The sequence below is a fragment of the Opisthocomus hoazin genome, chromosome 18 (genome assembly GCF_030867145.1).
Source record: "Opisthocomus hoazin isolate bOpiHoa1 chromosome 18, bOpiHoa1.hap1, whole genome shotgun sequence".
Lineage (NCBI taxonomy): Eukaryota > Metazoa > Chordata > Aves > Opisthocomiformes > Opisthocomidae > Opisthocomus > Opisthocomus hoazin.
The window spans coordinates 19,637,267-19,663,010 of record NC_134431.1 but is presented as its reverse complement, the minus strand read 5'-3'; the positions used below and the strand labels follow the sequence as shown (position 1 = coordinate 19,663,010).

The window sequence follows — 25,744 nt, the reverse complement described above, 5'->3', positions numbered from 1 at the left end:
GAAAGGGATAGAGCTAGAGAACGTATTCTGGTACTGTGTAACAATTAAACAGCATATGAATGACTTTGTATGTGCCTCCACCAGAGACAGAGCTGCCCAGCTGTGTGGATAGGTGCCCCTCGGGAGGCACTTTCACCTGCAGCGGGCTCACCCCAGGCCACAGGTCAGAAAGGCATGGAGGCCATCGATGCCTCTGTGCAGAGTGGTCATCCTTGCACACAGAGGTGAGCTGGTGTTCCTCAGCTGCAAGCCATGTGGATGCTGGACCCACAGACCACAGCTGGACTGTGCCCGGTGAGACACAAGCACTTGGGAAAGCTGCTCTGCAGTGTGTGGAGAGTCTCCACCATCAGGAATGTGCTTCTAGCCTACAGCCTGTCCTGCTGTGCTCCTCTTGTCTGACGTGGCCTCTCAGGACTGTCTTGTCTCATCAGATTTCCAGCTTGCTTTGTCCCTGCATTTATCTTCCTTCTGTTGTTGGACATGTGACTGAAGGCTTTAATTTATTCACAGCCCTCCTTTCAGTAATTTATCCTTTGTACTCTTTGCCGCCTTGTATTATTTAATTCTGTAAAGCACTCTGGGTTGTAGTGTGTATGAAAGATGCTGTACACAACAACATTATGCTGTATTGTTTGTGATTTGTAGGCCTTCTGGATTTCTAGTTCTGATTACAGTGATGGTGTTTGTTATTTGTGTTATGGGTGTGCTCGAGGGTCTCAGCTGGATCAGGCTTCCCTTCCAGCCCCTGCCTCCAAGGACCACACGTCTAATTGTGCCCCAATTTAATGTTAGCTTGCTTTATTCTGTGTGTAATAGTTGGAAATGCAGCACATGCCACTGGGACGGATTACATGGGCTCCTGGTGTCATGGCTAAGGTGAGGGCTAAACCCGGGTGTCTGACTCATGAGCTGCGGTGTTGCCCTTCAGGAAGAGGTGGTGGGAGTCATGCTCTCCGGAGGCGGCACGGGGAGCGGGGGCCTGCCTGTGAGCTGCTGTACAGTCCTCTGGGTCTCTCGCTTGCGTGGGTGCTGTGGCAGGATCAGGAGAGAGGGTGGTAGGTGATGTGGACTCCTTGAGCAGGGGTGCCCTCCTTCAGTTTGGGATGGAGTTTTTCCTGAAGCTATAGCTCAGAAGCTTTACAGACTCATGAGTGGAGTTACAGCCCACGATTTCTGTATCACTCTGTCTATCCTGAGCATAAGGTTCGCATCAGAGCAAGTTTTCCCCCATGTCCACAGTCTGTGCTTACTTCCACTCTATGCACCAATCCACACGTTAACTTTACCTGAGGGTTCTGGGCTTGCAGCCTGGTAGAAACATGACCTTCATGTACTACGCCGCAGCAGGGAAAAAGTGAGAGCGGTGATATAGGGCCTGTTGCGTTGGATCCCTATACTCTTTGGGCTGATGGCAAGGTTGGGCTTGGCACATCCAGCTGTTCATAGTCTCCCTCTTTGCCTGGTCTCAGGTACGCCATCGACCGCAGCACAGACACGGAGAGGATCTTTGACATCGATGCCAACACAGGTGCCATTGTGACAGGAAAAGTGCTGGACCGGGAAACTGCAGGGTGGCACAACATCACTGTCCTGGCAATGGAAGCAGGTGAGATGGAGTGCTGTGTGGATCAGATGGTGTGCTGGACAAGAGTGGGGCAGAGGAGGAAATACAGGTGCGCTCACTGCAGAGGTGACCAAGATGCACGTGTTAATTAACACTGAAGTAAAAAAAAATAATTAAAAAATGCAGTGGCACTGAGTCTGACATCTCCCTAGACAACCTAAAAATACTCTTCCTGACTCAAGCATTAATAAGGGAGCGTGGTCAAATAGTATGTTTGATGAACACTAATCAAATTTGTGTTATCTATGCGCCAGCTCTGCCAGTCATCCCTGTGCAGCTCGCTCCCTGCATTCACCCCTGCTGAGCAGCTCTGGGGGCTCCAAGGCGTTCCGTGTTCACATCTCCTGCATCTCCCCAGTTCAGCCATGTGCTGTGGGTGGATGCCTCATCAACTTGAGCCCTGTGGCACAGATGGCTGCCAGTACTCGCTTCTGCTGGGGGCTCACAGTGGTTGGGATTTGCAGGCTGTACCTGCACACTGGCTGTGTGGCTCTGGATGCTTCCCATGCCCTTGGTGTAGCTGCAGGCTTTGCAAGGCACAGCAAGGAGTGGATGGGAGGTCCCAGCACTGCAGCAGTGTGAAGGGGCTCAGAGTCCCTGAGCCCGTGCTGGGGACGGGGAGCAGCGTCACTGCCAGCGCTGGTACCTCCAGGCCGCTTCAGCTCTGGCTGCAGCACTTGGCCTCCACTCTGCAGCCCACCAGGAAAAGCCTCAGGCAGAGGATGAGGTTAAGTTCTTTTGTCGTCTTCTGACATCAGCTCCTTTCTGACCCTCCCGCAAAATCCCTGATGATGGTCTCTTCCTCCCCTTATGGCTGTGCTGTCCTTTAGCCTGTATTTACAGCAACTGCCAAACCTGCTCGCACCCAGCTGGGAGAGCCGGGAGGGAAGCGCTTAATGGCTCTGCAGGGTTTTTTTAGTTTATCTTCCCTCCACGTGATGGGGGTGGTGAAGCCTGGCATGGACGCTTCCAGCAGAAGGTGTGTTTGTCTTTTCTTCTCCAGTTAAGAAAGAGAAGAACAAACCTGGGTCCTGATGCTCAAAGGAGCTCTGAATATAGCTCCTCTTGAGGAATGAAAAGAAAATAATAGCAGCAAAGGGCAGCCTTTGCTTCCCTGCAGGTGTTCTGCTGTGGATAGGAAGCCAGTGAGGCTGCCCTGAGCATCCTGCTGCCCTCCGTTGTGTTTGCACAGTGCCAGGGCTCATGGGCTCTGCAGGTCCCATGCATGACAGTGGGTCTGACCCCGCGGGCCCCAGGGAGTGCTGTATGTTCCTCCTTTTTCCGAGCCTGAAGATGGAGAAGGGGCTTGAATCACAGGCACCACGCTGGGAAGCAGAAAAGCATTGCCATATTCTTCAAAGCTTTCCACACTTTGGATGCGGAAGTTGCCGGGGCAGCCTGGGACCTGCTGTGCTCTGCCACCCCACAGCAGCTGGTGCCAGGGAGCTGCTTTGGCTGTAAAGCACCTTTTGACACCTGCAGATGTGTGCCAAGACCTGCCTGTCTGGGCAGGAGCCTTCCCCAGGCTTCATGCCCAGGGACCCCTCAGGAGTTCTGGCTCTAGTTTCTTTGCTTCTTTGCGAGCAAGAAGATGCCGTTCACATTTGAGGAGCTGTGCTGAGGCCTGACTTGGGGCGCAGAGACCAGTTCCTGCTGCAGGGCCACCCCGCCACGGCAGCAGCCACCCTCTCCAGCCAGGCCAGGACGCAGGACCCGCTGCCCCAGGAGAGGAGGGGACAGCGGCCGTGGGCAGACCCGCACTGCCCCGGGCACGTCTCTGCCTCTGCTGCATCTCCCAGGCGCCTCTCGGTGCTGATGCTTCATGCCTCCCAGCCAGGGTGGCCTCTGCGCCGTCTGGCTGCGGTGCTGCCGTGAGCCTGAGCCGTCATCGGGCAGCGATGGGCAGGCAGGCCGGGCTGCCTGGCCACACCGGAGGGTGGGTGGCCTGCTGCCTAGCCGTGCTGTGTCCAGTGGGCTCTGTGGGGAGGCTCTGCCCGCAGTGCCTGGGGAGGAGGGGATCGCAGCACTGCAGCACAACTCAGCATCCAGAAGAAATATGAGATGACAAGAATCAGAAGGACAATATTTACACGCAGCAGCTAGGATTTCAGAACAAGTCAGTAAATGCTGCGGCTCCCCTCTGGCAGGGAAGCCTGTCAGGCTGGTTCACTTCAAAAGCCAAGGAGACTCTTCAGCACAATGACTGCTCCCGTGGTGAGCTCTGACTCATCTGTTTTAACCGCCCAGACATTCCTCCCAGTGACATTATCCTGAACGTTTTGTAATCGTGAAATATTAATGACTGATATTGAATTTAAAGCACAGTTTATGTCTGAATCCTCTGGCGGAAAGGGCAGTTGTAAAGGTGCTGCCTTCCAAGTGATAGAGGGGCTTCGGAGCGGGGCTGCGCAGCAGCTGTCAGGCCATGCCTGGTGCAGCGGGATCAGCATGGCAGTATGAGCATGGAGCACGGGGCGGCTGGGAGCCTCCATGCTGGTGTTGGCGCGGCTGGCACGGCGGTTCCTGGCGTGGCAGTTCCTGGCATGTGGGTGTCTGGGGCTGGGGGGAGCTGGGGGGGCCCTGCAGCATCTGCTGCAGGCAAGTGGGTTGCAGCTGGCTGCCACAGGGTCTGCTGCATGGCCAGGCAGGACATTGTGAACTCCAGTGGAGGCGAGTGGTGAAACAGTCTCTCTCCTTCCTCAGTGAGATGTAAACTTGGCAGAAGGAATTGAGCGAGCCCACCAGGCATCCTGTTGCCAGGGCTTGTGCCTGGCGCCCCAGCTCATCAGGGCTGGTGGGCAGCCATGCCTGCTTGATTCCCGTGGTGCCGTGCCCGCTTGATTCCCGCAGCGCATCAGCACACAGCCTGGAGCACGTTGCACCAAGGTCTTGCCTCCCTGCAGCCTCCTCAAGCTGCCCTCCCTGCCTGCTGGCAGGACTGTCCTGAGAACGGTTTAATGAGCGTCAGCCGATGGAAAGCTTGCCCGCTGACAGCCGCAGGCAGCGTGTCTGCTAGGTTTGAGCTGTCTGGGATCCAGTGCGGCTGCAGCAGAGACTGTGTCCAGGAGTGCACACCCCACCTACAGATAACCGAAGAGTGTATTTGCATCTGAGGAGCAGTAAGAAAAGCTGCAGCAGGCTGCTGGCTGGGCTGCCTGCTGCCTGTGAGAGGAGAGGAGGGGCAGGTCTCTCCCTGCAGAACAGGCACTCCCAGCGTGAGCTGCCTCGGCCGGCTGGTCACCAGCAGAATATTTGGCCTTGCAACATGGCAGCCAGCAGGAATCATGGGGGCTGTTCAGCAAATGTGGCCTGGGACCAGGCCAAGCATTTCCAGAGATAAATCTTCATCTCACTCGCAAGCTGTTTACCTTCCTTGGGCTAATATTAGTGATTCTCTTCCTGTTTTCCTCTTTGCTCATGTAAAATGATGAGGCCTTGACTGCTGTGTCCACTGCTGGTAATTGAGATGATAAATCTTCCTGCTGGAGACTGGCTTTAATCAGAGCATTGTGTTTGGATGCGATTTAATGACTCTCATGCTGCTGAGTTCGGGCAGGACTCAGGAGAGGTGAGAGCCATTTATATGTTACTTGGCTTAACTGCTGCTTCCGCTTTGCTTCCCCCAACTGGGAGCCACGTTTTCAGCTCCAGCCTCTGATGTAGCCACCTGTGTCCGATGAGCCATACCCCTGGCATGTCCCTGCTTTTTCCTTGCCATCAGCGCTCCACTGTGCAGTCAGGCAACTGCACGGACATCTACAAAACCACTCTGTGCTTCACAGCCATGGTGCCAGTGCTGGAAAGCAGTGTGACCCATCCCAGTCTTCTAATCTGCATTTTGTTCTCCCAGTTTGCTGAGATAGTGAGGAATAAATTCCACCCCTGCCTCTCCTGGCTTCCCTACGAATGTAAAAATTTTGAATTCAGTATTGTACCAATTTGGTCTTGAGGCAGAAGAGTGGGTCATACACTGCGGCCAACAGCGTCTGTGAGCTGTGTTTCCCCAGGTGCTGCAGCCATAAACAGCCACCCCCAATCCTCTGGGCATTCCTCAGAGTGTGCTTCAGACCCCAGGAAAGCTGCAGAGCACCTTTCTGCGTGTGGGATCACTGCATGGCTACATGTGCAGGCAGGAGTGCACACAGTATGGGTGCTTCAACAGTGGTTGGATTCGGAGCTTCACAGTGGAGGTCTGGGTGTAAAAACACAAAGTGCTTTACTGTGAGTTTGTGTGAGGGCCTGGAGGGGTAAGGACTGGATCCCAGAGCAGCAGTAACCACGGATCCGCTCCTTTCCTGCTGTGGCAGGGGTGGCCGAGCATTTCAACAATCCCTTCCAGTTATTGTGAGCTTCCGCTGCAAAGCTTCCAGCATTTGAGAGCGGTTGCCCAGAGCTGCTCGGTGTCAGTCCAGCAGGCATTCGGCTGTCCGGAACCCGGGGAGAGGGCAAGTTGTTGGCATTTTGCATAGGAATGTTCAGGACAAGAATACTGTACTGTTCAGATTGCTTTCATGGTTAATTAAATCAAGAAAAAATACTTTGGGATGTGGCTGAAGATTCAGCCAGAGTATTTGAGGCTCAGCCTCAGCATTGCCGTGCAGCAGGACTGTGGCATTCTCCTGCCCCAAAGCCGCCGTGCTGCCCATCGTGCCGTTGCTGCGCTGCCCATCGTGCCACTGCTGCGCTGCCCGCCAAGCGGCATCTCATCGGGGGGGTCCGGGCTGCGCTCGCTGCATTGCCTGTGCCATCGCTGCACTGCCCGCTGAGCGGCACCTCAGCATGGGGGTCCGGGCTGCGCTCACTGCGTGTCCTGAGCTGCACTGTTTGTAGCGTTGAGGAAAGTGCGGACGTTGCAGTATGTAAGGGATGGGCAGAACTCTGTCCTCCACCCCCAGCAGACTCCAGCGGCTCCAAAATAATTCAGCCAGTGTTGGCAAAGGCAGCTGCCAGTCATCAGCCTGGAGCTCTGGTACTGCACTGCTGTGTTTCCAGCATCTCCCCTTGTTCTGTGTATTTTCCATGTTCTTTCCTCAGTCTTTTCAGATTAATAGCATTCCAACTCCTGGAGGAAATGCAGAAAAACGGCATGTTTAATTTTAATTTGGGAAAGCATTTAGGTAGCAGCCTAGTTTCCTCGCTGCTGTCAATCAGGTTTTCTCAAGGCTGACATCAATTAGTTTAAAAATATTGAATGTAATTTTGCCTGACACAACATATTGCAGCCACTGCAAAATATAATTTATTTTCGAAGAAGAAATAATTAAACTAATTTGCATGTCAGTCAGCTGAGCTGGAATACCAAGGAGGGATGCTGTAATGGAAGACTACTTTTTTCCTTTCAAGTTGCACTCAGCCTGGCACGTGCAGCCCTCTGCCCCGTCCGTTGGCCAGGTGCTGCTTGGCAGAGCCCTTCAAGGGCACACTTCTGCGCCTTCCCCCAGCCCTATCCACCCAGTCTGCTCTTCTTCCTGGCAGTGGTACATGCCTGCTGAGCATTTACTTCTGTGTGCTGGAGCATGCGTAGGGCTATGTGTGTACACTTCTGTGTGTGTAGAGGCAGTACAGGTCAGAGCTTTTGGCCTTGAAGATGTGAAGTCTACATTAGTTAAGTGCATCACGCCTTTCATCACAGATGTACTCCAACAATGTGCTCTGACTTCTGACCATCTTCTCGCACTTCTGACCATTATAAATTCACTTTGTGCCACACAAGTTGCAGAAAACATATTTCAGGATGTTTTTGGAGATTTTTTTTTTTCAAATACATCCAACCATTTTTCACATTTTCCACCCATAAATCCAAGGGAGGTTGCTACAGAAAGCATTTGAGGAACCTTCAAATAGATCATGGTACAGCCAAAACAAAAAGGAGCCAATGTGTTCCTCACTGGAAGAGCAGGCAACAATGCAATGGTTGCACTTTTAACCTTGATGTTCCTGCAGACGTCCAGGAGTACATATGAGCCTCAGGCTTCAGCAGTTTCGGAAGGGGCAAAAGGAGAGTTTTTTTATGACAGGGTGCATTTAGAAAGGACAACTGTGCTTTGAGCTGTGCTCAGGGGAGCGGGATGTTAGTTATGGCTCCAGCAGAGGGGTCGGCGTGGGTCCTCGGCACTGTGCCATGATGCGTGGATCACCCTGCTCGTGCACAGCATAAAACACTCCCAGCAGCTGCTTGCTGATGCTGTGGAATAGGACAGGCCTATGGTTGTGCGTAGCTTTAAATACGCTTATCGCATCCCTCCTGATGAGGCTGTGATGTAGTCGCAAAGGGAAGCTGCTGTGCGCAGGTTTGCTGGCCTGGCCCCACAGAGCCCCTGTTGCATGCACCAAGCCGACAGGTCCTGGGGAGGGTTCAGCAGCAATGGGATCAGCTCCTTCTCTCAGCCAGCTCAGACATTGTGGGGGATCAGGGGACGAACCAATCCTCCGGGTTGCAGTTAGGAAGGGGAAGAGATGGGGCCCTGGGCTCTTCCTCCTCCTGGGCTGTTCTTCCTCCCTTCCGTTTCTGCCTTCCATTATTTTTCTCTCTGCAGTGCCTCCAGGGCAGTGCCAGCTTCCTTCAGAGCTGAGCAGCCAGGACAGTTATGCATCTTCCTGTGGGCTGAGGAAGGGTGATGAGATGCTGTCGTCCTTCTTGCAAGAATTGAACCCTGTTTCCTCCTGCTCGTTTGTGGCCCCTGTGGACATCAGGCACACCCCTCCTCCTCCCACGGCCTCCCTTCCCGCCCTTGCTGCCTCCCCCTTCCTCTCTCCCTGAAAGCAATTGCAGTTTATTTCACTGCACCAACATGCTTTTTAAAATAACACATCGTACCAGGCTTTTAGTCACGACTTCTGCCTCCCTCCCCCGAAAACAACCATCTAATCAGCAGAGCAGCTGGTCTGGGTGAGAGGAGTGATAATGCGAGAACGGGGTGAAGGCAGCTCTGGTGAGGGGGCTTAGGTTCCCAGCTAATTATGGAGCAGTGCTAAATCTCCTGTCCCCTGGATCCTTCCCCATACGACCTGTGGGGGCCAGCATTAATTTTGTAGACAAACAGGGAACAGAGCTCATGCCCGAGCGAGGAAAGAGGCCTCAGGTCTGTCCCAGCTGCAACCTCTGGGTAAAACAAAGGAGATGGAATGTAAGGGAGTTCTCATTTCTGGAAGCACATGAGGTGCTTCAGAAAACATTCGGCCCTCTAGAGTGATTTATAATCTTACAGTGAGGGCTCAGTGTACCTTTGCAGTACATGCGGTGGGATAGAGCAGCACTGCAGTGAGTGAGCTGTTAATGCAGTCCCTGTCCGGTGTGTGGAGCGAGCCCAGCAGCTCTGTGTGCCCCCGAGGGAGGGGAGCGGGCTGCGAGCCCCCCAGGACCGCTGCCTGCGTGGGTCAGGGGCTGGCAAGGGCAAGGGTGGAGGGGCTGCCCTGGATCTTCCTGCACAACCCCGCCATGCCAGCTGGTAGATGTTGTTCAGTTCAACTTCAAGCTGTTGATGGCAATGCAAAAACTGACGTCCTTGCGCAAGGCCCGGGTTCCCAGGGCAGGAGCCTCGTGTCCTGGCAGGGAGTGTTCAGCCCTCGATGACCTGGGAGTGGTGTAGGTGCATGTCGCAGATTTCATCGCCGCCCTGTGCTCCTAGTCAATAGCCAGCTGTTTCACATCCTGGCTCTGCCCGCTTGCCGCTCAGCCATTGCTGCTAGCCCCTGGGGTGTAAGGGTCAGGATCCAAGTCAGGGTATGATGTTCTCGCATCTGAATTTGCTTGTCACCTCTTGGTGCTGTCTGGCTGCAGCACAGATGCTCATCGGTGGTGACTGTCCCTTATCGCAGGGACTTGCTCAGGGCTGCTCAGCTTTTCCAGGAGTAGAACAAGCTAATAGCAGCGTTTAGGGACTCCTTGGTACACAGCCCAGTGGTTGGGTTTCTTTACTGAAAGCAGGTGTGGTGAGGCTGAGTGATGCTCTGTGGGCACTGCCGGCCCACAGAGACGATCTGTGCCACGGGTGGGCAGAGGTGTGGTGCTGCAGCCCCCTGCACTGGCAGCGGCTGAGTGGCTGTGATGGTCTCTGGATGGATGGACACGAGGAGGGTTAGCTCCCTGCTAGGACCAGATGGTGCTTCCCGCTGAAGGTTTGCTTCTTTTTTTTTGTTTCAGATAATCACTCGCAGGTATCGAGAGCCTCACTCCGTATCCGTATCCTGGATGTGAATGACAATCCACCAGAGCTTGCCACCCCCTATGAAGCTGCTGTGTGTGAGGATGCCGAGCCAGGCCAGGTAGCAGGTGTCGCCCAGCCCTTCTCCCAGGTCTCCATCAGCCCCTGCAGCGGTCTCATGCTGCGATCAGCACTCTGGACCAGTGCCAGCCTGCCTGGCCTTCCCCTTCTGCCTGAGCATCTTCCCGTGCAGCTGCTGTCACACTGGAAGCTGCTTTGCTGGTGTCCTGCAGCTAAGACCATCTACAGGGGCAAAGGCTCATCCCTTGCTGTGGCAGAAGCCAGTGGTGCTCTGCTGGGCCAGACCCTGCAAGGGGGGGGGTCTGTGGGAGGGTCTGCGGAGACAGCACTGACTCGCACCTCTGCTTTCTCCCTATAGCTGATCCAGACAATAAGCGTTGTGGACCGTGACGAGCCTCAAAGCGGCCATCGTTTCTACTTCACACTGGTGCCTGAAGCCACCACCAACCACCATTTTTCTCTGCTGGATATTAAAGGTAAGGCCTGCTGCACCCTTCCTAGTCCTGCAGCCTCTAGGCTGAGTGGCACGGCTGGCCGTGGGGAGGGAGACAGGGCTGTGGGCTTACGGTCAGTCTGTGCCAGGTGGAGCTCAGGATGCTTTAGACACCCTGAGAGGCTCCTTACTGACCTGAAATGGTGGTACTGGTCAGCTAGCAGTTTGGATTTCCTCAAGGAGGCTCTGCTAACTTTTTCTCTGCTGCAGACAAGTCTAAAGTTCCTCTTGTGCTGTCTGGTTAGCCTTTGATATTTTCAAGGCTCTCAGTCCCTTTCTTGATGTGAAATTTCCAACCTGCCTGCAGGCAAGGACATGATGTGGATTTACAGATTAACGCACCTCCATTCTAACCATTATGATTTATCCCTCTCCAAGGTAAATCCTGGAGCATGGGTCATCCTGGGGCAGTGAGTGAGCAGCCCCTGTGCCACCAACAAACGGGAGCAGCTCAGGAGTCCTGGGAGGTGGTGGGGCCGTGCAGCAAGCCAGCTCTTGGCCATTGTGGGTTATCTGGGACACAGCCAGCAGAACTGGATTCCCCATTAGGTGGTGGTTCAGCAGCGCAGTTCCTGTGTGTTTCCTGTCCTTTGGGCAGTGCGGCTGGGCAGGGCCCGTCTCTTCCTCTGGGAAGCTCTGGGGTTCTTTGTGCCTCTGGGCTGAGCTGCTGTAACTGATGGCATGCAACGCAGGTTGCGCTGACTGAGCCCTGGCTGGTGTTTAGCTTTGCTTGCTGTGAGGTCACGCTGCATTTGTGTGGAGGAAATCAATCCAGAAAAGTAGTTATCAGACTGCTTCCTATTTTTGACTGGTGTTTTGGGTGAATTTAGGTGCTGATTGCAGCAGTAAATACACCAGGGACCCTGGCAGATACTGGGATCTTCTCTAGCCAGATGTACACTTACTTGTCAAAGGGGCCAGTCCAGATGGAAGCCAGCAGACCGCACTGAAATGCTTATTTGTTTTGAGGGTATTTTTTAAATCTTTTTTTTCCTCTTATTTTTGCAGCTTCATCTGTCAAAAGTCTGATTTAGTTTGTTCTGAGCTTATCAGAGCAACCTTCTGCTGACGTAAAATCCTGCTTGCTCAGTTTGGTTTGGCATTATTAGAGACAGTCAAAATGGAACTTGCAGCAAAGAGCTTCAGGCATAATCGTAGAAGGACTGATATTGCTTTGTGTCCTAAAAAGTGCAGCTGTCCCTGACCCGAGTCCCTCCCCCTGCACTAACAGGGCAGCTGTTCACAAGACCTTTGCTTCTTATCATGTAAGCAAGTTTAATCCTCTGCAAGATTTTGTCCCATGCCCAGCGATTAACTTCCTGCACTTTCTCTGAAGGACCTTAGGAAAACGTGCTTGAATGCACTGAGTTACTCCCCAGTGTCCATCCCTGCCCGGACCTCTCCAGAAGCTCTGAGGGGCCTGGGGCCACACTCTCTGCTCTGAGCCGGGATGTCTGAGGCTGCGTTGCAATCCCAGAGTCATCACTGCTGCTCCGCCTGCCTGGCGGGATGGACCTGGCCGAGGGTGGCTCAGCGGGGGCTGCTTGGCTGCCGGGTGCTGAATGGGGATCACCCCCTGTTCATTCAGCCAGAGTTCACCAGCAGCACCCCGAAAGCTGGCATTGCAGGAGGGTGCAGGGTGCAGGCTTGCATGCCACCATCTCCTCCAGAGCTGCTGCTCTCTTAAGTGGGATGAGGCTCTCGTTGCACAGGGTAATCCTTCGTGCTAAACGATCCCACAAACTTTGCATGTGGTGCAACACTGCATAAAATGAGTAAAAGCTGGCATCACCTCCCACCTTGTGTTCTCAGGAAAACAAATGCTGTTGCTGCAGGGTTATTCCCAGGGTGTTTGGAGACCCTCCCAATTGCCAAGTGATGCTGTCTTCCACAGCAAGAGGAGGCGGCTGCCTGCGCAGATGGAGGCACCCTTCTAATGTGTGTGCATTTTAGTGTCATCTCCCTTCCTTTGATTTCTCCCCCCTCTGCTTTTCTCTAGTCCATTGAGGGCCTTAGGTGCACTCACCTTCACCCTGTGGTCTCATGGGTTCCCTTGCTGCATCCTCCTGTATCCCCCACTTTGCCTCCCTCTCGTGTGTTCACCCCTCTTGCACTTGTCTCTACTCCTCCATATAAATATCAGTGGTGACAAACTGCTACCACCAGCCCATCTGTTTCTTTGTACAAATTTGTAGCCAGTTTTGAAACGTGATTTATAAATATTGCTTTTGCAGCCAAGGAGTGACACTGATGGATGTCAGCACAGATGGATCGCTAAGCTCTTTCTTAAATCCTTCTCTCTTTTGCTTTGCACCTACTTCCCTTGGCTCCTGCAAGGCAGCAGAAAGCCACCTCGGAAGAGTGACTTGTCCTCAACACGGCAGGGACAAGCATCCACTCGGGAATGCTCTCATTACAGTTCGTCAGGCAGGGCAAGAGCACCCGGCCGTGGCAGGGCTGGTAGCCAGGGAGCCTGGGTGGCCATGGCCGGCAGCGAGTTTGCTGCAAGCTGCCGGAGCAGTGTCCGAGGCTCCGGGCTGGGTGGTGCAGAGGGGCTCCCTCGGGGAGCTGCTGGCTGTGCCCCAGCGGGCAGGGGCAGCAAGGGAGGCAGCTGCTCAGGCAGCACTGACCCACAGGAGGCTGGGGCCGCGGAAAGATGGTAAAACATTAAAGTGCAGAGCCCCGTCACACGGAGGGGAGCAGAGCCAGGCCAGGTAGTGCAGGAGGGCAGGAGAGGACACGGAATGCTGCCTAGGCTCTTCCAGGGCTCCTCGTGGGCAGTGTGGAGGAAGCCTGCAAGCGTTTCGGGGAAACAGCCCAGGGTGATCAATGGGGCAGCCTTTCCATCAGATGAAGAGCTTGTGGAGTACCTGCTAGTAAGTGGGCATGTGGTAGTGGTCACAGGGCTGGTCTGCTGCAGCGTGATACTGCCACGATACAGTCACGATGCTGCTGCTTTCCCTAACCCTGCTGGCTCAGGCCCCACTGCAGCCAACACTGCACAGAGTGAGGATGGCCCTTGCGAAGTGCCTGCAGTTCACACCTGCATCCCCGCGCATCAGCTTCCAGTGGCACACAGAGCTGCCTTGGCTCTGATGCTCTAGGTCAGAGCTACAAGAGCAAAAGGTGACACTGCAGGAGACCTTGCGTTAGCTGAATTATAGCTGGTCTGCAGGAGTCAGGCTTTTAGAAACAGTGCCGTTTCCTATGGGCATCTTTCTTTCCTTGCTTTTGCGCTGTCCAAGGGAGTGCTCAGGCGCTTCTAATTCATCAGACAAGGAATGAATGGCGTGTGTGGTAACAACAGCCCTGATCCAGAAGGAAGATGCCTAGCAAATGAAGTGCCTAAAGGAAGAGACAGAACTAGAAAAGCTGACCTCACCCAGGTCCTGCTGGTGCCATTCCAAAGGCATTTGCCATCCTCTGCCTCCTAACTCACCTTTTGCTGGGTCTTTCTGGCCTGAGAAAATTGATTACAGAAGGATCAAAGACAATTAAAACCTAAATCATGTTCTGTAAGAAATGCTAATTATGTTGGAAGGGATGGTAGAAAGCATCCAAGCCCAGCAACCTGGAAGGGGTGCTTGATAATATGGAGCGACACATGGAGCTACTGACTCCAGAGCTCAAGGGCTAGGCAAGCAGATGTCTGAACTCTCTGCAGGTCTCATTAAGAGCATGTAATGGGTGATAGAAGATCTGAAAATTGTAACAATCAAAAGCAAATTGTTAGGATTCGAGGATTGCCTCACGATAGAGGAAGCCTACTCCAGCCCCACAGGGATGCCGTTCTCAGCACGAGCAGCACAGATGCTGATCTGATGGGGGGTGAATAAAAGCATCAAATCTCCATGGGGGCTGGGCAAAAGGTAAATGAACAGCAGTGGTGCTGTGGCCTGGCACCCAGAGGGCTTGGGAGAAAGAAGAGGCCAAAGGGAAAAATTAGATTCTTCTCCTACCAGCTGCACCGCAGGCCCAGCCAGGACCCATGTGCTCCTCCCCGGAGCTGGCATGCCCGGGCGCTGGAGCTGCAGAACAGCTGCCAGAGCAGGGGAAGGCAGACGCCTGTGTGGCCCCTGGAGTGTGGGAGAGGGCAGGGATATCAGAATCCGAACTGGAGATAACTGTCTCCCTTCTGCTCTCCTACTGCTGTTCAATATTGAGTTATGAGAAAGATTTATTAGTTCTGTCTTTGAAGCTGCCAAGAACCTCTTTGGAGAGGGAGTCTGGGAGACTTAATTATTTTATTATTCCTAGTGATGTTATGCTACCACCAAACTATATTGCATTCCTAAACTTTCCTCCTACAGCAGTATTGACTGGTCCCTGCGCACTCGACCCATGTTGGTTTCTGCCTTGTCTGGTGACTTGCTCCTCAAGCAGGCAGAGGTACCATCTCTAGTCTGTTGCACAAGGTGATATGATGCGACATGAGATAACATCACTGTGTGGTCAGGGAGAGAGTGGCGTAGGATACCTGTGGAGGAATTGTCAGTTTGTGGAGCCAGATGGCAATGATAGTAAATGGTTTGGCTTGGGGCATCAGAGAACACATGGCACAACTTGTAGAGTGGTGTGACCATAGCGCGAAATGCAACCTCACGAGGACTGGGCAGAAAAACACAAGTATGGAGATCCAAACTCGTCTGTGCATGAAAGCTGTGGATTAACGTCTCCTCAAATTTCAGTGGTAACAACAGCCCCGATCCAGAAGGAAGATGCCTAGCAAATGAAGTGCCTAAAGGAAGAGACAGAACTAGAAAAGCTGACCTCACCCAGGTCCTGCTGGTGCCATTCCAAAGGAACACTGCTTCTCAACCTCGTGACCCCAAAAATGGACTTAGGAGAAAGCTGCTACAGAGCAAGAGACACAAGAGGCTGCAGGGCTGCAGGGCCAGGCTTGCCTGGCTTTTCTTTGCAGCGACTCAGGCTGTGCCGATACAAACAAATCTATGCCAAGACACACATGCTGAAGCAATTGCCTTGGGTCAGCTGCATGTAAAGAAACAACTGTATGAAGAGAAATTACATTATTTTGTAGGAAGTTGCTCTGGATGCATTTTCCAGGATACATTTTCTCAGATCTGGGCAAAATTTTCTTCGCTTCTATGGTCAAATAGACTACATTGCATGGCAGCAGCTCTGTTTTTTCTGGAGTGTCTCAGAATGAAAAACAGAAGAAGTTTGCAAGTAACAGTGGTGTAAGCACCCAACAGAGACAACAGTTGTCCAGGGGGCTGGGGAGCGGCAGGCACAGCGGGTGGGCAGCAGTGAAGAGGCTGGAGCCCTCGCAGTGCCTGGAATGGGCTGGTCTCTGCCAGGCTGGGGTCTGGCTGCCAGCCTCGGTTATTATTATTATACAACGGCCAGCCATTGTAGGTGTCGACATGAAATTTCTGTGGATCTCCATCCTGTAGGAAGTGCTCATGTCACCCTGTTCAAGAGAGAAAATGTAGTTTCACGATGTTTGAAATGTGTTGTAGTTGTGATTTTTGTCTCTCTCCCTAGCACCGAGTTTTGGGTTTACAGAGCAGAGCTGTCTGTTGTGCTGCTGATACATTTTAAGTAATGGCTGCTTTATTTTGACTTTGTGGGTTCCACAGTGAAAAATATTTCTCCTTCCCATACTCAGAGGTGAGGGGGCTCAGCAGTGTGACGCACTGTCTGAGAGCAGCCTCAGCTGAGCTGCGGTTAGTTGCTACCTCTCTGTGCCTTGCACGTGTATTTCCCCTTGATTTCTAGAGACTTTCTAAAAATACGGTGTGCGTTGTGGTCCCCAACAGGAGCTGGCTGTCAACGGAAGGGGAGTCGCCAGCCTTGTGCTGCATTTCCAGAGAGGTGAGGAGCTGGTGCTACGCCTGCATTTACGGGTGCTCACCCGGGGGGCTGGGAGAGCTCCCAAGCACAGCGTTCAATCTGGGCCAGAGGTGGGCTGAGCAGCATGTGGAGCGTGGAGGTACAGGGCTGTGTGTACGCGGATCCTCCAAGCCAGGATCCAACCGTGAGCTCAGGCTGGCTACTTGTCTGGTGCGACAGTGCCAGTGAAGGCAACCTTCCTGGGCTGAGGGCCAGAGCCTCGGTCGCTCACAGCAGGCAAGTCTGTTCCATTTGTCCCGTGGCTTCACCTCCACTGCATCCAGATGCCCAAGGCTTATGTTTAGCTGGACTAGCTAGGAGTTAGGTCTGGCCTCTTGCTGAGATGATGCCATTAACGTTATTTATATCTCCCTGCTATGTTGCAGCAAGCTGAGGGAGCAACACCAATGAGATCTTGTTACTTTTGCGCAAATGATTAGCATAACAATATTTTTTTTTTCCTAGCTCATCCCTGGTAGGCAATAGGTGGCTTCTCAGCAGACTGCTGCCGGCAGGCTGCCGCACTTGCTTCAGCCTCCCTGCCGTCCAGGGCTGGTGCTCCCCTGCTCCTCCTGACACCTCTGCCAAGTTTGTGCTGGGTCCGCTTGTGCTGCTCCAGGAGTCTCAGCCATGGTGGCAGATGTCCTGCAGGACTGGGTGGCTGCCCAGGCAGAGGGTCGGTGGTCCCTGCCTCGTGTACAGGGAAACCATGCAATGCATGTGGTGCTATAAACAAGACCATGCTCTCTGCTTCGTCAATCCCCTCCACAGGCTGGCGACGCCGCAGCACTTGGATCACGTCTGACTCAAAGCGTGGGTCAGTGCTGGGTGCTGCAGCCTTGCAGGTGCAGTGCTAACATTGCATGCGGTATCTCCCTTCTGAGGCAAACTATCCCCAGATCGACTTGTACAAGCATTTGTCGTATTGCTGTCTTCTGCTCTGTGCTCCTGAGGATGTTGCGTGCCTGAAGTGTGCTGCTGTGAACAGGGATGAGTGAGGTTGCCTTGAAAATTCCCTTAATGGATAAAAGATGCTATCTTCAAAGGAAGAGTTTTTTTCTAGTGACCTGCAGCACAGTTCTGTGTGCATGAATAAGATCTGGTTTTGACTATGGCCCTTGTGGCATTCAGTGCAGCCTCCAAATGTTGGCTGGTGTGATCTTGTCTCCAGTGTCCTTACCTTTCCCGCTTTGAGCTCTTCAAGGCAGACCTGTGCTCTCAGGTGAACTGGAAGAGATGACTTTCTCCTTGTGTCCTTTATGCTGGAATCCCAGCTCTCTCCAGCTAGGGTGCCAGAGGCTGTGCTCTCCCCAGCAATATGGTCGTATTCTGACAACACAGAAAACCCTGGTGGCCTGAGTCCAGAAAAATGATGACAGGAAGCAGCCATCTGGTATTTAGCACCATGACAGCTGAGCACTGTTCTGGGCACAAGCCCATGCACTGCTGCCTCCCCTCTGGACACAGGCAGCCCATCTTCCTCGCTCTTGCTGCACCTAGCCATGCTCGGCTCCAGCGTACGCTGGGTGGCCTTCACCTCTGCATCTTCATGTCAGCACGGGGGACACGGATTGCCCCAGCTCTTCCTCTTCCAGACTGCCATGAAGCAGAGACCAGCCTTGCCCTCATTTGGCCTTTGCTGGGGTTGGTTGCAGCAGTCCTGTGAGCAGGTCATCTGTGTGTCTGCTGTTTGCACTGGCAGAGCTGGGTGAGGGCTTAATGCTGGGATCCTGACAGATTCTGCCCGAACTGTGTTGCCCCAGCCCTGAGCAGCTCGGGGGAAGATGGGCTCTGTGCCGGCTGCTGCATGGTGCCTCTGGGATCTGACCACCTTCCCGTCGGGCCAGTGGATGTCCCCTGTCCCACGGCTCAGCGTGTGCCTGCCTCTCGGCTCTGCTCTTGTCTCAGCTCTGTCCCTGACGTGCCCTGCGTGCTCCCATGCAGTATCCGATCCATACAGCAATTTCCATGGTGGCAGGCAGCCCAAGAGCCAGAATTAGAATAGATGTCTTTTCCGATCGAAGAGCTGATTGATACAGAAAGGGGCCAGTCCAGCATAAATCAGGTGCAATGAGGAGAGAGTCTGTAGACAGCAGCACCTTGCTGTGAGTGGGCCAATCTGTGTTTTATTAGATAAAGACTGCAGACAGTCAGCAGCACTTCTGACACCTGGCCACAATTGTTCAGCTACTATTCAATCCCTTCCTGCCCGCTCTGCTGCTGGCTGGCAGTGAGTAGCACATATGAGCAGGGAGCCAGGCAGATTTTCATTCGCTGTTCCTACGCTCCCTGCTCCAGGTCGTCTGGGCGCAGCTGCTGCTTGGGTTCATCTCTGGCGCTGGGGCCCTGGAGGGGCCCATGAAGTGGCCATGTTAATGGGATCGTAATGGGTTATGCTGTGCCGACTGAGCCCCTGAAACAGCAGGGTCTGAGTAGACAGGGTGGTTGGCTGGCTCGGCTGGGAGGCTTAGCAGGAGCTCTGTCTGCTCCTTCAGAATTTACAAATGATCCTGGGGGTATTTGGCCCTCCAGCTGGGGCATGACCCTTCACCCGTGGCGCTCTGGTTTGGAAGCAGTAGCTGCTCTTGCAGCTTCAGTGCCATCTGCAGACCCCCATCCACTCTGGACTGAGCAAGCCAGGTCGGGTCAGGAGGGGTCCACATCAACAACTGGTTTTTACCCTGATTCTTGCTCTGTGCTACTCTCGGAGGATCTTCTGGATGGGTTTTTTCCCTCTCCTGCTCCAACTGCGTTGTTAGTCAGCACAGCTCAGAGACCTGCGTGCTGTTGCTCCTGTGTCAGGTTTGCAGTGTCCTGGTGCACTGGCGGGTGGGACGCCGGGCTGGCCCCACAGTGCCCGGTGAAGGGGCATGTGCTGGAGCAGAGCTGGTAACCTCCAGCCTGTGCTTGGGCTGCTGAGGGGCTGCGGTGCAAGGGAGCCAGGAGCTGGCTCCCTGCTCCCCTGTGCAGGACACACACGGTGAGGACGGAGGCCTCATCCTCTCTTCAGGTGGTTGCTGGAGCTGATGCATGAACAACTGCTTTGCTAGCAGTAGCAGCCCGCCAGCACCACAAGTGTTCATCTCAAGTGTGGAGGAGCTCACGGCGAGTCTTGCTGGCAGTGCTGTGGGGTGACTTTGCTGTGGGTTTACTTGTTCCCTGCAGACAACACAGCTGCGGTGCACACGCAAAGAATGGGCTTCAATCGCCAGGAGCAGGATGTGTACCTCCTCCCCATTTTGGTGGTGGACAGCGGCCCCCCAGCCCTCAGCAGCACAGGGACTCTGACCATCCGCATCTGCGGCTGTGACAGCAATGGGGCCATCCAGTCCTGCAACAGCACAGCCTACGTCGTGTCAGCTACGCTGAGCCCCGGCGCCCTCATCGCTCTGCTGGTGTGCGTCCTCATTCTGGTCGGTGAGTGCTCGCCTGTCCCCCGGCCTCCTCCTGCCCTGTCCCATCTCCTCTCTGTGCAGCATCACACAAACGAGTGCAGGCGGTTGCTGTGACATGGTGCAGGCTGCTCTGCTGCCTGGCTCCTTGCTGGCAGCTGCAGCGTGGGAGCCAGGCAGCTGGCCCCCTGCCAGTGGGGGACCATCGGGGAATCTCCTGTGTTTGCCCCAGCTCCCCACGCGCTGGGCTCAGCAGGGCAGCTGGAGACAGGCTCCCTGTGCGCAGGCAGGTGGGCTGCTGCCCAGCTGAGGCTGGAGAGCTGCTGGCTTGCTCCCCACCTCGCTGGGCAGTGACGTGCAGAGAGAAACTTCTGCTCACAGCCAGCGTCTCACAGCAGACGGGGCATGTGTGTGTCCCAGCGTGGTGGCCAGGGGCAGCAAGTGTGGGATGTGCAGTTGTGCTCATACCTCGGAGCACTGGGAGGGTCAGCATTAGAGTGTGTGTGAGCTTGTGGGCAGGACATGGAGCTGGGGTGCACTGAGACCAGAGCATTGCCCAGGTCAGGACCTGTGCCCTGGGAATGCTGCTGGCTGTCACTGACACACTGGCAAAGCTTGTGCTGGGCTGCCACTGCACGATGTGAAGGTGCAGGCGAAGCGTGGGCTTGTGCGCATGTGGTAAGGGGCTGTGAGAGAGAGGTGTTGCAGTGCCCTCAGGTCTAGCATAGGGCAGTTGACGGACACTGCTGCCGAAAGCCCTCCGGCATCGGTGCTGGCTCACAGCTGGCTCCTGAGGGCTGTCTGGACATCTGCGGAAGCCAGCACATTGTTCAGTGAAGTCTCCTCTCCTTGGCACATCTCTGCTCCCTGTTTCCTGCTGTGCCTCGGTTCAGAAAACCCTTTTCCACAGGGTGCACTTTACACTGGTTTCACTTTCCAGCGCAGCGCAAACAAATTTCTGCCTAATTGCCCAAATGAATAAAGTGCACATCGGTGCTTTAAAGGTGATGGGATGAATGGATGATGATCCAGGACACATCTGCGGCTCATTGCTCAGGCTCTGAGCCATCTGCTTCACATTCACCCTCCCAACATTTGGCTGCTGCTGTGATGCGTGCACCCCCTTTCCCAACTCATCTTCTGCAGAATCAATCCGTTTGTCCGTCCAGCCGTGCGTTCATTCATCTGTCCCTCCTGTCTCAGCAGTCATGCTGAATGGGAAAGGAAGCTCCTGGTCTGCACTGGAGCCCGGGCAAGCCTCTCTCCCAGCCAGTGATGCAGCGCAGCTGCTGCTTGATGAGCGTGGCTGATAGGAACCGGCTGGCATGCCGGTGGTCTTGGCTGTGGGGCTGCCCATGCTGGAGGGTGCTGTGCCCCTGCACCCTGCTGCCAAGCAGGGGCTGTCCTCGCCCCTGCGGGACCACAGCTTGCACAAGCCCCTGCACCTGTCTGACCGTCTCTTCCTTTCCCAGTGCTGGTCCTTCTGATCCTCACGCTGAAGCGACATCATAAAAGCCACCTGACATCCGAGGATGATGAGGACATGAGGGACAATGTCATCAAATACAACGACGAAGGGGGTGGTGAGCAGGACACAGAGGCCTATGACATGTCAGCCCTGCGCAGCCTCTATGACTTCAGTGAGATCAAAGGCAGCGATGGAGGTGGAGGGCTGGGAGAGGGGGGCCCGAGCAGAAACCCAGCCTCTGAGCTCCACACCCTCCCACAGTGGGTGCAGAGCCCGGACCTGGACTTCTCCGTGTTCAGAGACTATATCTGCAAGAAGGTGGAGCAGGCGGATGAGGACCTCTCCGTGCCACCCTACGACTCATTCCAGACCTATGCCTTTGAGGGCTTGGACTCCCCCGTGCCCTCCCTGAGCTCCATCAACACCTGGTCCAGTAGCTCAGAGCAGGACTTCTCCTATCTGCGGGGCTGGGGGCCGCGTTTCCGGCAGCTGGCAGCGCTCTACGCTGGGCGCAGGGGCGAGGAAGACAGCGAGGAGTCCTAGCCATCCCGCCAAGCCTTGGCCAGGCTCCCAGCGCCTGAAGGCCAGGGCTCGGCACAGCGGGTGCCTCCGGCCGGGCGCCGCAGGGTTGGGGACTGCCGGGCGTCGAGCTCCTCGGCGGCTGCCCCTGTGCCTGCACGGTGAGCCACTGCGTCCTTGTCATCTCCTTAATACCAGTGTCCATTAAAGCACTACGCATTAATTTAAGAAAGATAAAATCTAATTCAAGAGAGTTTGGAGGGGATTTCTCCCCCACAGATTATCATTTAAATAGATCTGCTCAGTGAGCCCAGTTTAGGAGAGGAAGAGCAAACCAAGAGCCTTTTGTTGTCTAAATTGTTTTTGTCACTTGAGTCAGAGCATTTGAAGTGCTTTGATTTCTTTAAGAGCTTTCCTTGCAGAGGGAAGCAAGCTTTTAACTTCTGTTCAGCTTTTTCCCCCTTACATTCACTTGCTTTTCCAAGTCCTCCTTCTCTTTGCACGTGGGCTCCTCAGCAGCGCCCAGCTGCTGGCACGGCGTCAGAGGGAGCGTGCTGCGCTGGGAATGCGTGTGCTGTATGCAGGCTCCAAGGTCACATCCTGCACGGAGCGACCACTGCACTAGAGTTCACTTCCAAACACACTTCTCCTCTAAGCTGCAATTGCTTCACCTCTCAGGTCTTAGACCTTTCTTGTGGTTATCAAACATGCTTGTGATTTGAAGGGGCTCTCCCTCCCTGCACAGCGGATGTTGTCTGCGAGGCCGTGATGTCCCCCATGGCCCTGGTGATGCACAGGGATGTCCCACCCGCCACTGAAACATGGAGCAGCTGCGGTGCTGGGGAGTGCCACCAGAGCGGTATTTCCCGAGTCGGCACCGCTGGCCCATTGGGGCAGGCTGGGCCCGGGTCTGCAGGGCTCTCAGCCAAGCGCTGGCTTCCCACCAAATGGCGTGGGTTGCGCAGGGCAGAAGGCAAGACGTCGGCATGCCCTGGCCCTCCGTGGTGGGGGAGAGCTGCATCCCAGCTAGAGAACCATGCCATAAGGTGTGAGAGAAACCCAGGCCCCTGGTTTCGAGGGATACTTCCTCCTTACGCCCAGCTGACAGCAAAGCATCACCATCAGTGACAGAAAAGCCATCCCCAGAACGTGTGTGTGAGGCCAGATCCTGCTGGCACTGCTGCACAGCCGAGCTGGTTGCTTGCAGGCTGGGCAGCGGGTCTGTGACACCTTGGGGTACCCAGGTTGTCCCCACCCTGGCGCAGGGCCCTGCAAGAAACCCGCACAAACTCCTGCACCGGGGCCGGCTTTGCAGGAAATCTCTGGTTTTGAGGGGCAGGTCGGGAGGAGGCCGGCAGGACGTGCTGTTGCTCCTCAGGCTGCAGGTGATGCTGGAGGAAAAGTGCTCAGTACCCTGCGCCTTTCCAGCCTGCTGGCTTCCCCCGGGGTACACTGAGCAGCACACTGAGCAACACCCACAGGCAGCTTCTCAGGCCATGCTGGCTAGTGCAGCTCCTTATCTGTTCATGTTGGGAAAAAAATCAGTTATATCATTGGTAGGTAATTGATGAGGTCTCCCAAGGCCAGACACAGGATTTGGGTTTGTCATTAGGTTTGTCCTTTTAGTTTAGCCACAGACAGTGTTTTCTATCCTTGGAGAAGGTTTAAATGTAAATGTACATGCGTGTTCATTTTTTACTGTGTTTTGCTTCCCGGCTGCTGGTCTTGGTCCTTTGGCTACAGAACGAGACTTGACAGCGGAGAGGGGCAGGAGGCATCTTTGCCACAGCTCCTGCCCTTGGCTGCTCCCACCTGCTGCTGCCACATCCACCCATGCAGGAGCTGCAGCTCGGCTTTCACGTTGGGCCCGGGAGCTGCTCGCTTCTCAGGGTCTCTGTGGGCCCCCTGAAAGAAGGCGTCAGGCGCCCGCTGCTGGCACCAACACCCCGGTGTGCTGCTGGGTCACCGTGAGGATGCTGGGGAGCAGTGGGGCCAGTGGGCTGCTTTGCACGGGCCCTCGAGTGCAGGCTCTGGCCTTCCGGCCTCAGGCAGGTGATGCTGCAAACCCCGGAGCAGGAGAATGGAGCAAGACCTCTCTTTCCTCAGGAATGTGTTTGTGTTTTCCCTCCGGGCTTACGAGCTGTGTCCACGGCCCTCCAGAGTTGGCCCTTCCTCTAGCAAAAGTGTTGTGCAATAGCAGGGCTCTGTCCGTAGCAGATGGGGTCTGACGGGGTATGTGTTTAGCAACCCTCCCTCCGGGTTATTCCCCAGCCCTGACCAGCCAGCCCTCCCCAGCACGCATGCACGCACGCTTGCGTTTTAATTTCTATCCCACATGTAAATACGGGAGGAGCGTGGTGATGAGTGAGCTGGCTGCTTCGTACAGTGCTGCCCTCACTCCCTGCCCACCGCACCAGGCAGGAGGAGCTGGCAGCTGCCACAATGCCCGATGGAGTCACTTCGGTTTTCTTTCTCTACCCAGATGAAATCAGGTTGATTTCCTCACCCCTGTTATTTTTTTCAAGGTCTTTCTAGGACCTGGAAATAAATTATTTCCTTGTCGTCTAGCATGTGTCTTGTTTGCTTATTTTGTCTTGTTCTGTTACCTCATATTGCACTGTCAATGTGGTCCCACCAGCACCTCCCCAGAGGGATCAGGCTGGCTTTCCTGCCAGCAGGACGGGCCACGGCACAGCCCAGCGTGGCGTGTCCTCTGCCAGGAGCTGGCTGCCAAATCGCCTGCCTCCTGCACCACGTTCCCCTTGGCAGGACACTGCTTCTCTGGCTTCTTCCCATTTTTCATTGAAAAGTTCATCAGATAGAGCTTCTTCAAGAGAAGGGTCACTTTTTCTGTCTGAATTTGAGGGAAATTGTGAAAAAAAATGCCCTCGGCTTTCTCCATCTCTTCAACAGGAGAAAGCTGGATTGTGCTTTGAGTGGCACAAGGTGCTGGACGTATGCTCCACACTGTCTGTGGTGCCTGCCTGCTGGGTCTGCTTCAGCAAGATCCACCCCAGCACCGGGGTGTGAGCCCCTGCAGGTGGGCGCCGGGTCCGTGGCATGGCCCCAGAAGCACTGGCCCCCATGGGAGAGTGACAGCAGCTTGTCCTGCAAGGGGTCGTCGTTCCTTCATCCTGCAAAACAACAGCAGAAAGAACAAGAGGCAAACTGCATGCCAAGTGACAAAAGAAAGTCTGATGATGCATCCTCGTGATCTTCCTGTCTCGGCCAACAGAGTTCCTTAATGTTCTTTAAAAAGTGCATCTTCAGGGTTGTTCTCTTGAAGTCAAGAACAGCCTCGCAGCTGACCAGCTGATCACTCACAAGCACAGATCCAGGTCATGTATGTCTTCCCAGCTTCAATCAGCTGGGCATTATCAACGGGCTTTGTTACAAAGACCTGTTCTCTTGTTCATAACGGCATGTATTACAGCAGTGTTCAGTTATTGGCTGCAGCAAAAAAATCTCCTTCATATTCAGTTTTAATACTGAAAAGACACAAATAAATGGCGCTCTAGCCTGATCACAGATAAATCAATTGCTGGTGGTTTTCTTGATGACAAGGGACTGGGTAAAGCACAACGTGTTAATGGCAAACAACATGAATGTCCCTAGGCCCAGAAGGCCTGGTCAAGGCAGGTGGCTGCGAATGCTCCAGCACCCATCAGTGGTGTTGGCACGCTGCGGGGGGCCGCAGGCAGCACACAGCAGCTGGCCAGCACAGAAAGAGGGGCACATGCGCTAAACTCTGTGGTGGCATCAGTGTAGGTCAGCAGATAGCACAGGCAGAATTTAAACCTCTCCATAAAGTGACAGTCATTTAAATAGCACCTCGCAGTCCTCGCTCTGAAACAGGCTTATTGATCCCTGAGGTCTTCAAGCATTTCTGTATCCTTCACCACCCCCGTGCCTCCACTCCCATCCTGCTTTCTTGATTATTCACTAAATGTTATGGAGGAAGCATCTGGTGACCTTTGATGACAGCAGTTCGTGGGATGCTATAACAGAAGGGAGCAGTCTTGAGGTCGGAGGATTTTTCAGACATGCAAGGTGTGCTGCCAGACTGCAATGTACGCACCACTTTTCTTTCCACAGTCACAGCAAGTGCTTCTATAGGTGCCAGCCTTGAGGAGGCCTTTTTTCAAGCATCATCATTAATCACCC

The 25,744-nt window shown here is 54.4% G+C and overlaps 1 protein-coding gene across 3 annotated transcripts in view; it reads left to right on the top strand.

Moving 5' to 3' along the window:
- The window catches only part of CDH22 (cadherin 22), a 60,567-nt gene extending 35,206 nt beyond the window's left edge, over positions 1–25,361 (top strand). For all 3 annotated transcript variants that reach the window (XM_075438853.1, XM_075438852.1, XM_075438854.1), the window contains 5 exons: positions 1,473–1,609; positions 9,771–9,892; positions 10,211–10,328; positions 19,367–19,618; positions 21,066–25,361. In XM_075438853.1, the coding sequence (XP_075294968.1) occupies positions 1,473–1,609; positions 9,771–9,892; positions 10,211–10,328; positions 19,367–19,618; positions 21,066–21,604 (1,168 nt within the window). In that variant the 3' untranslated portion in view covers positions 21,605–25,361. The remainder of the gene's footprint in view (positions 1–1,472; positions 1,610–9,770; positions 9,893–10,210; positions 10,329–19,366; positions 19,619–21,065) is intronic.
- Positions 25,362–25,744: the final 383 nt, after the last annotated feature.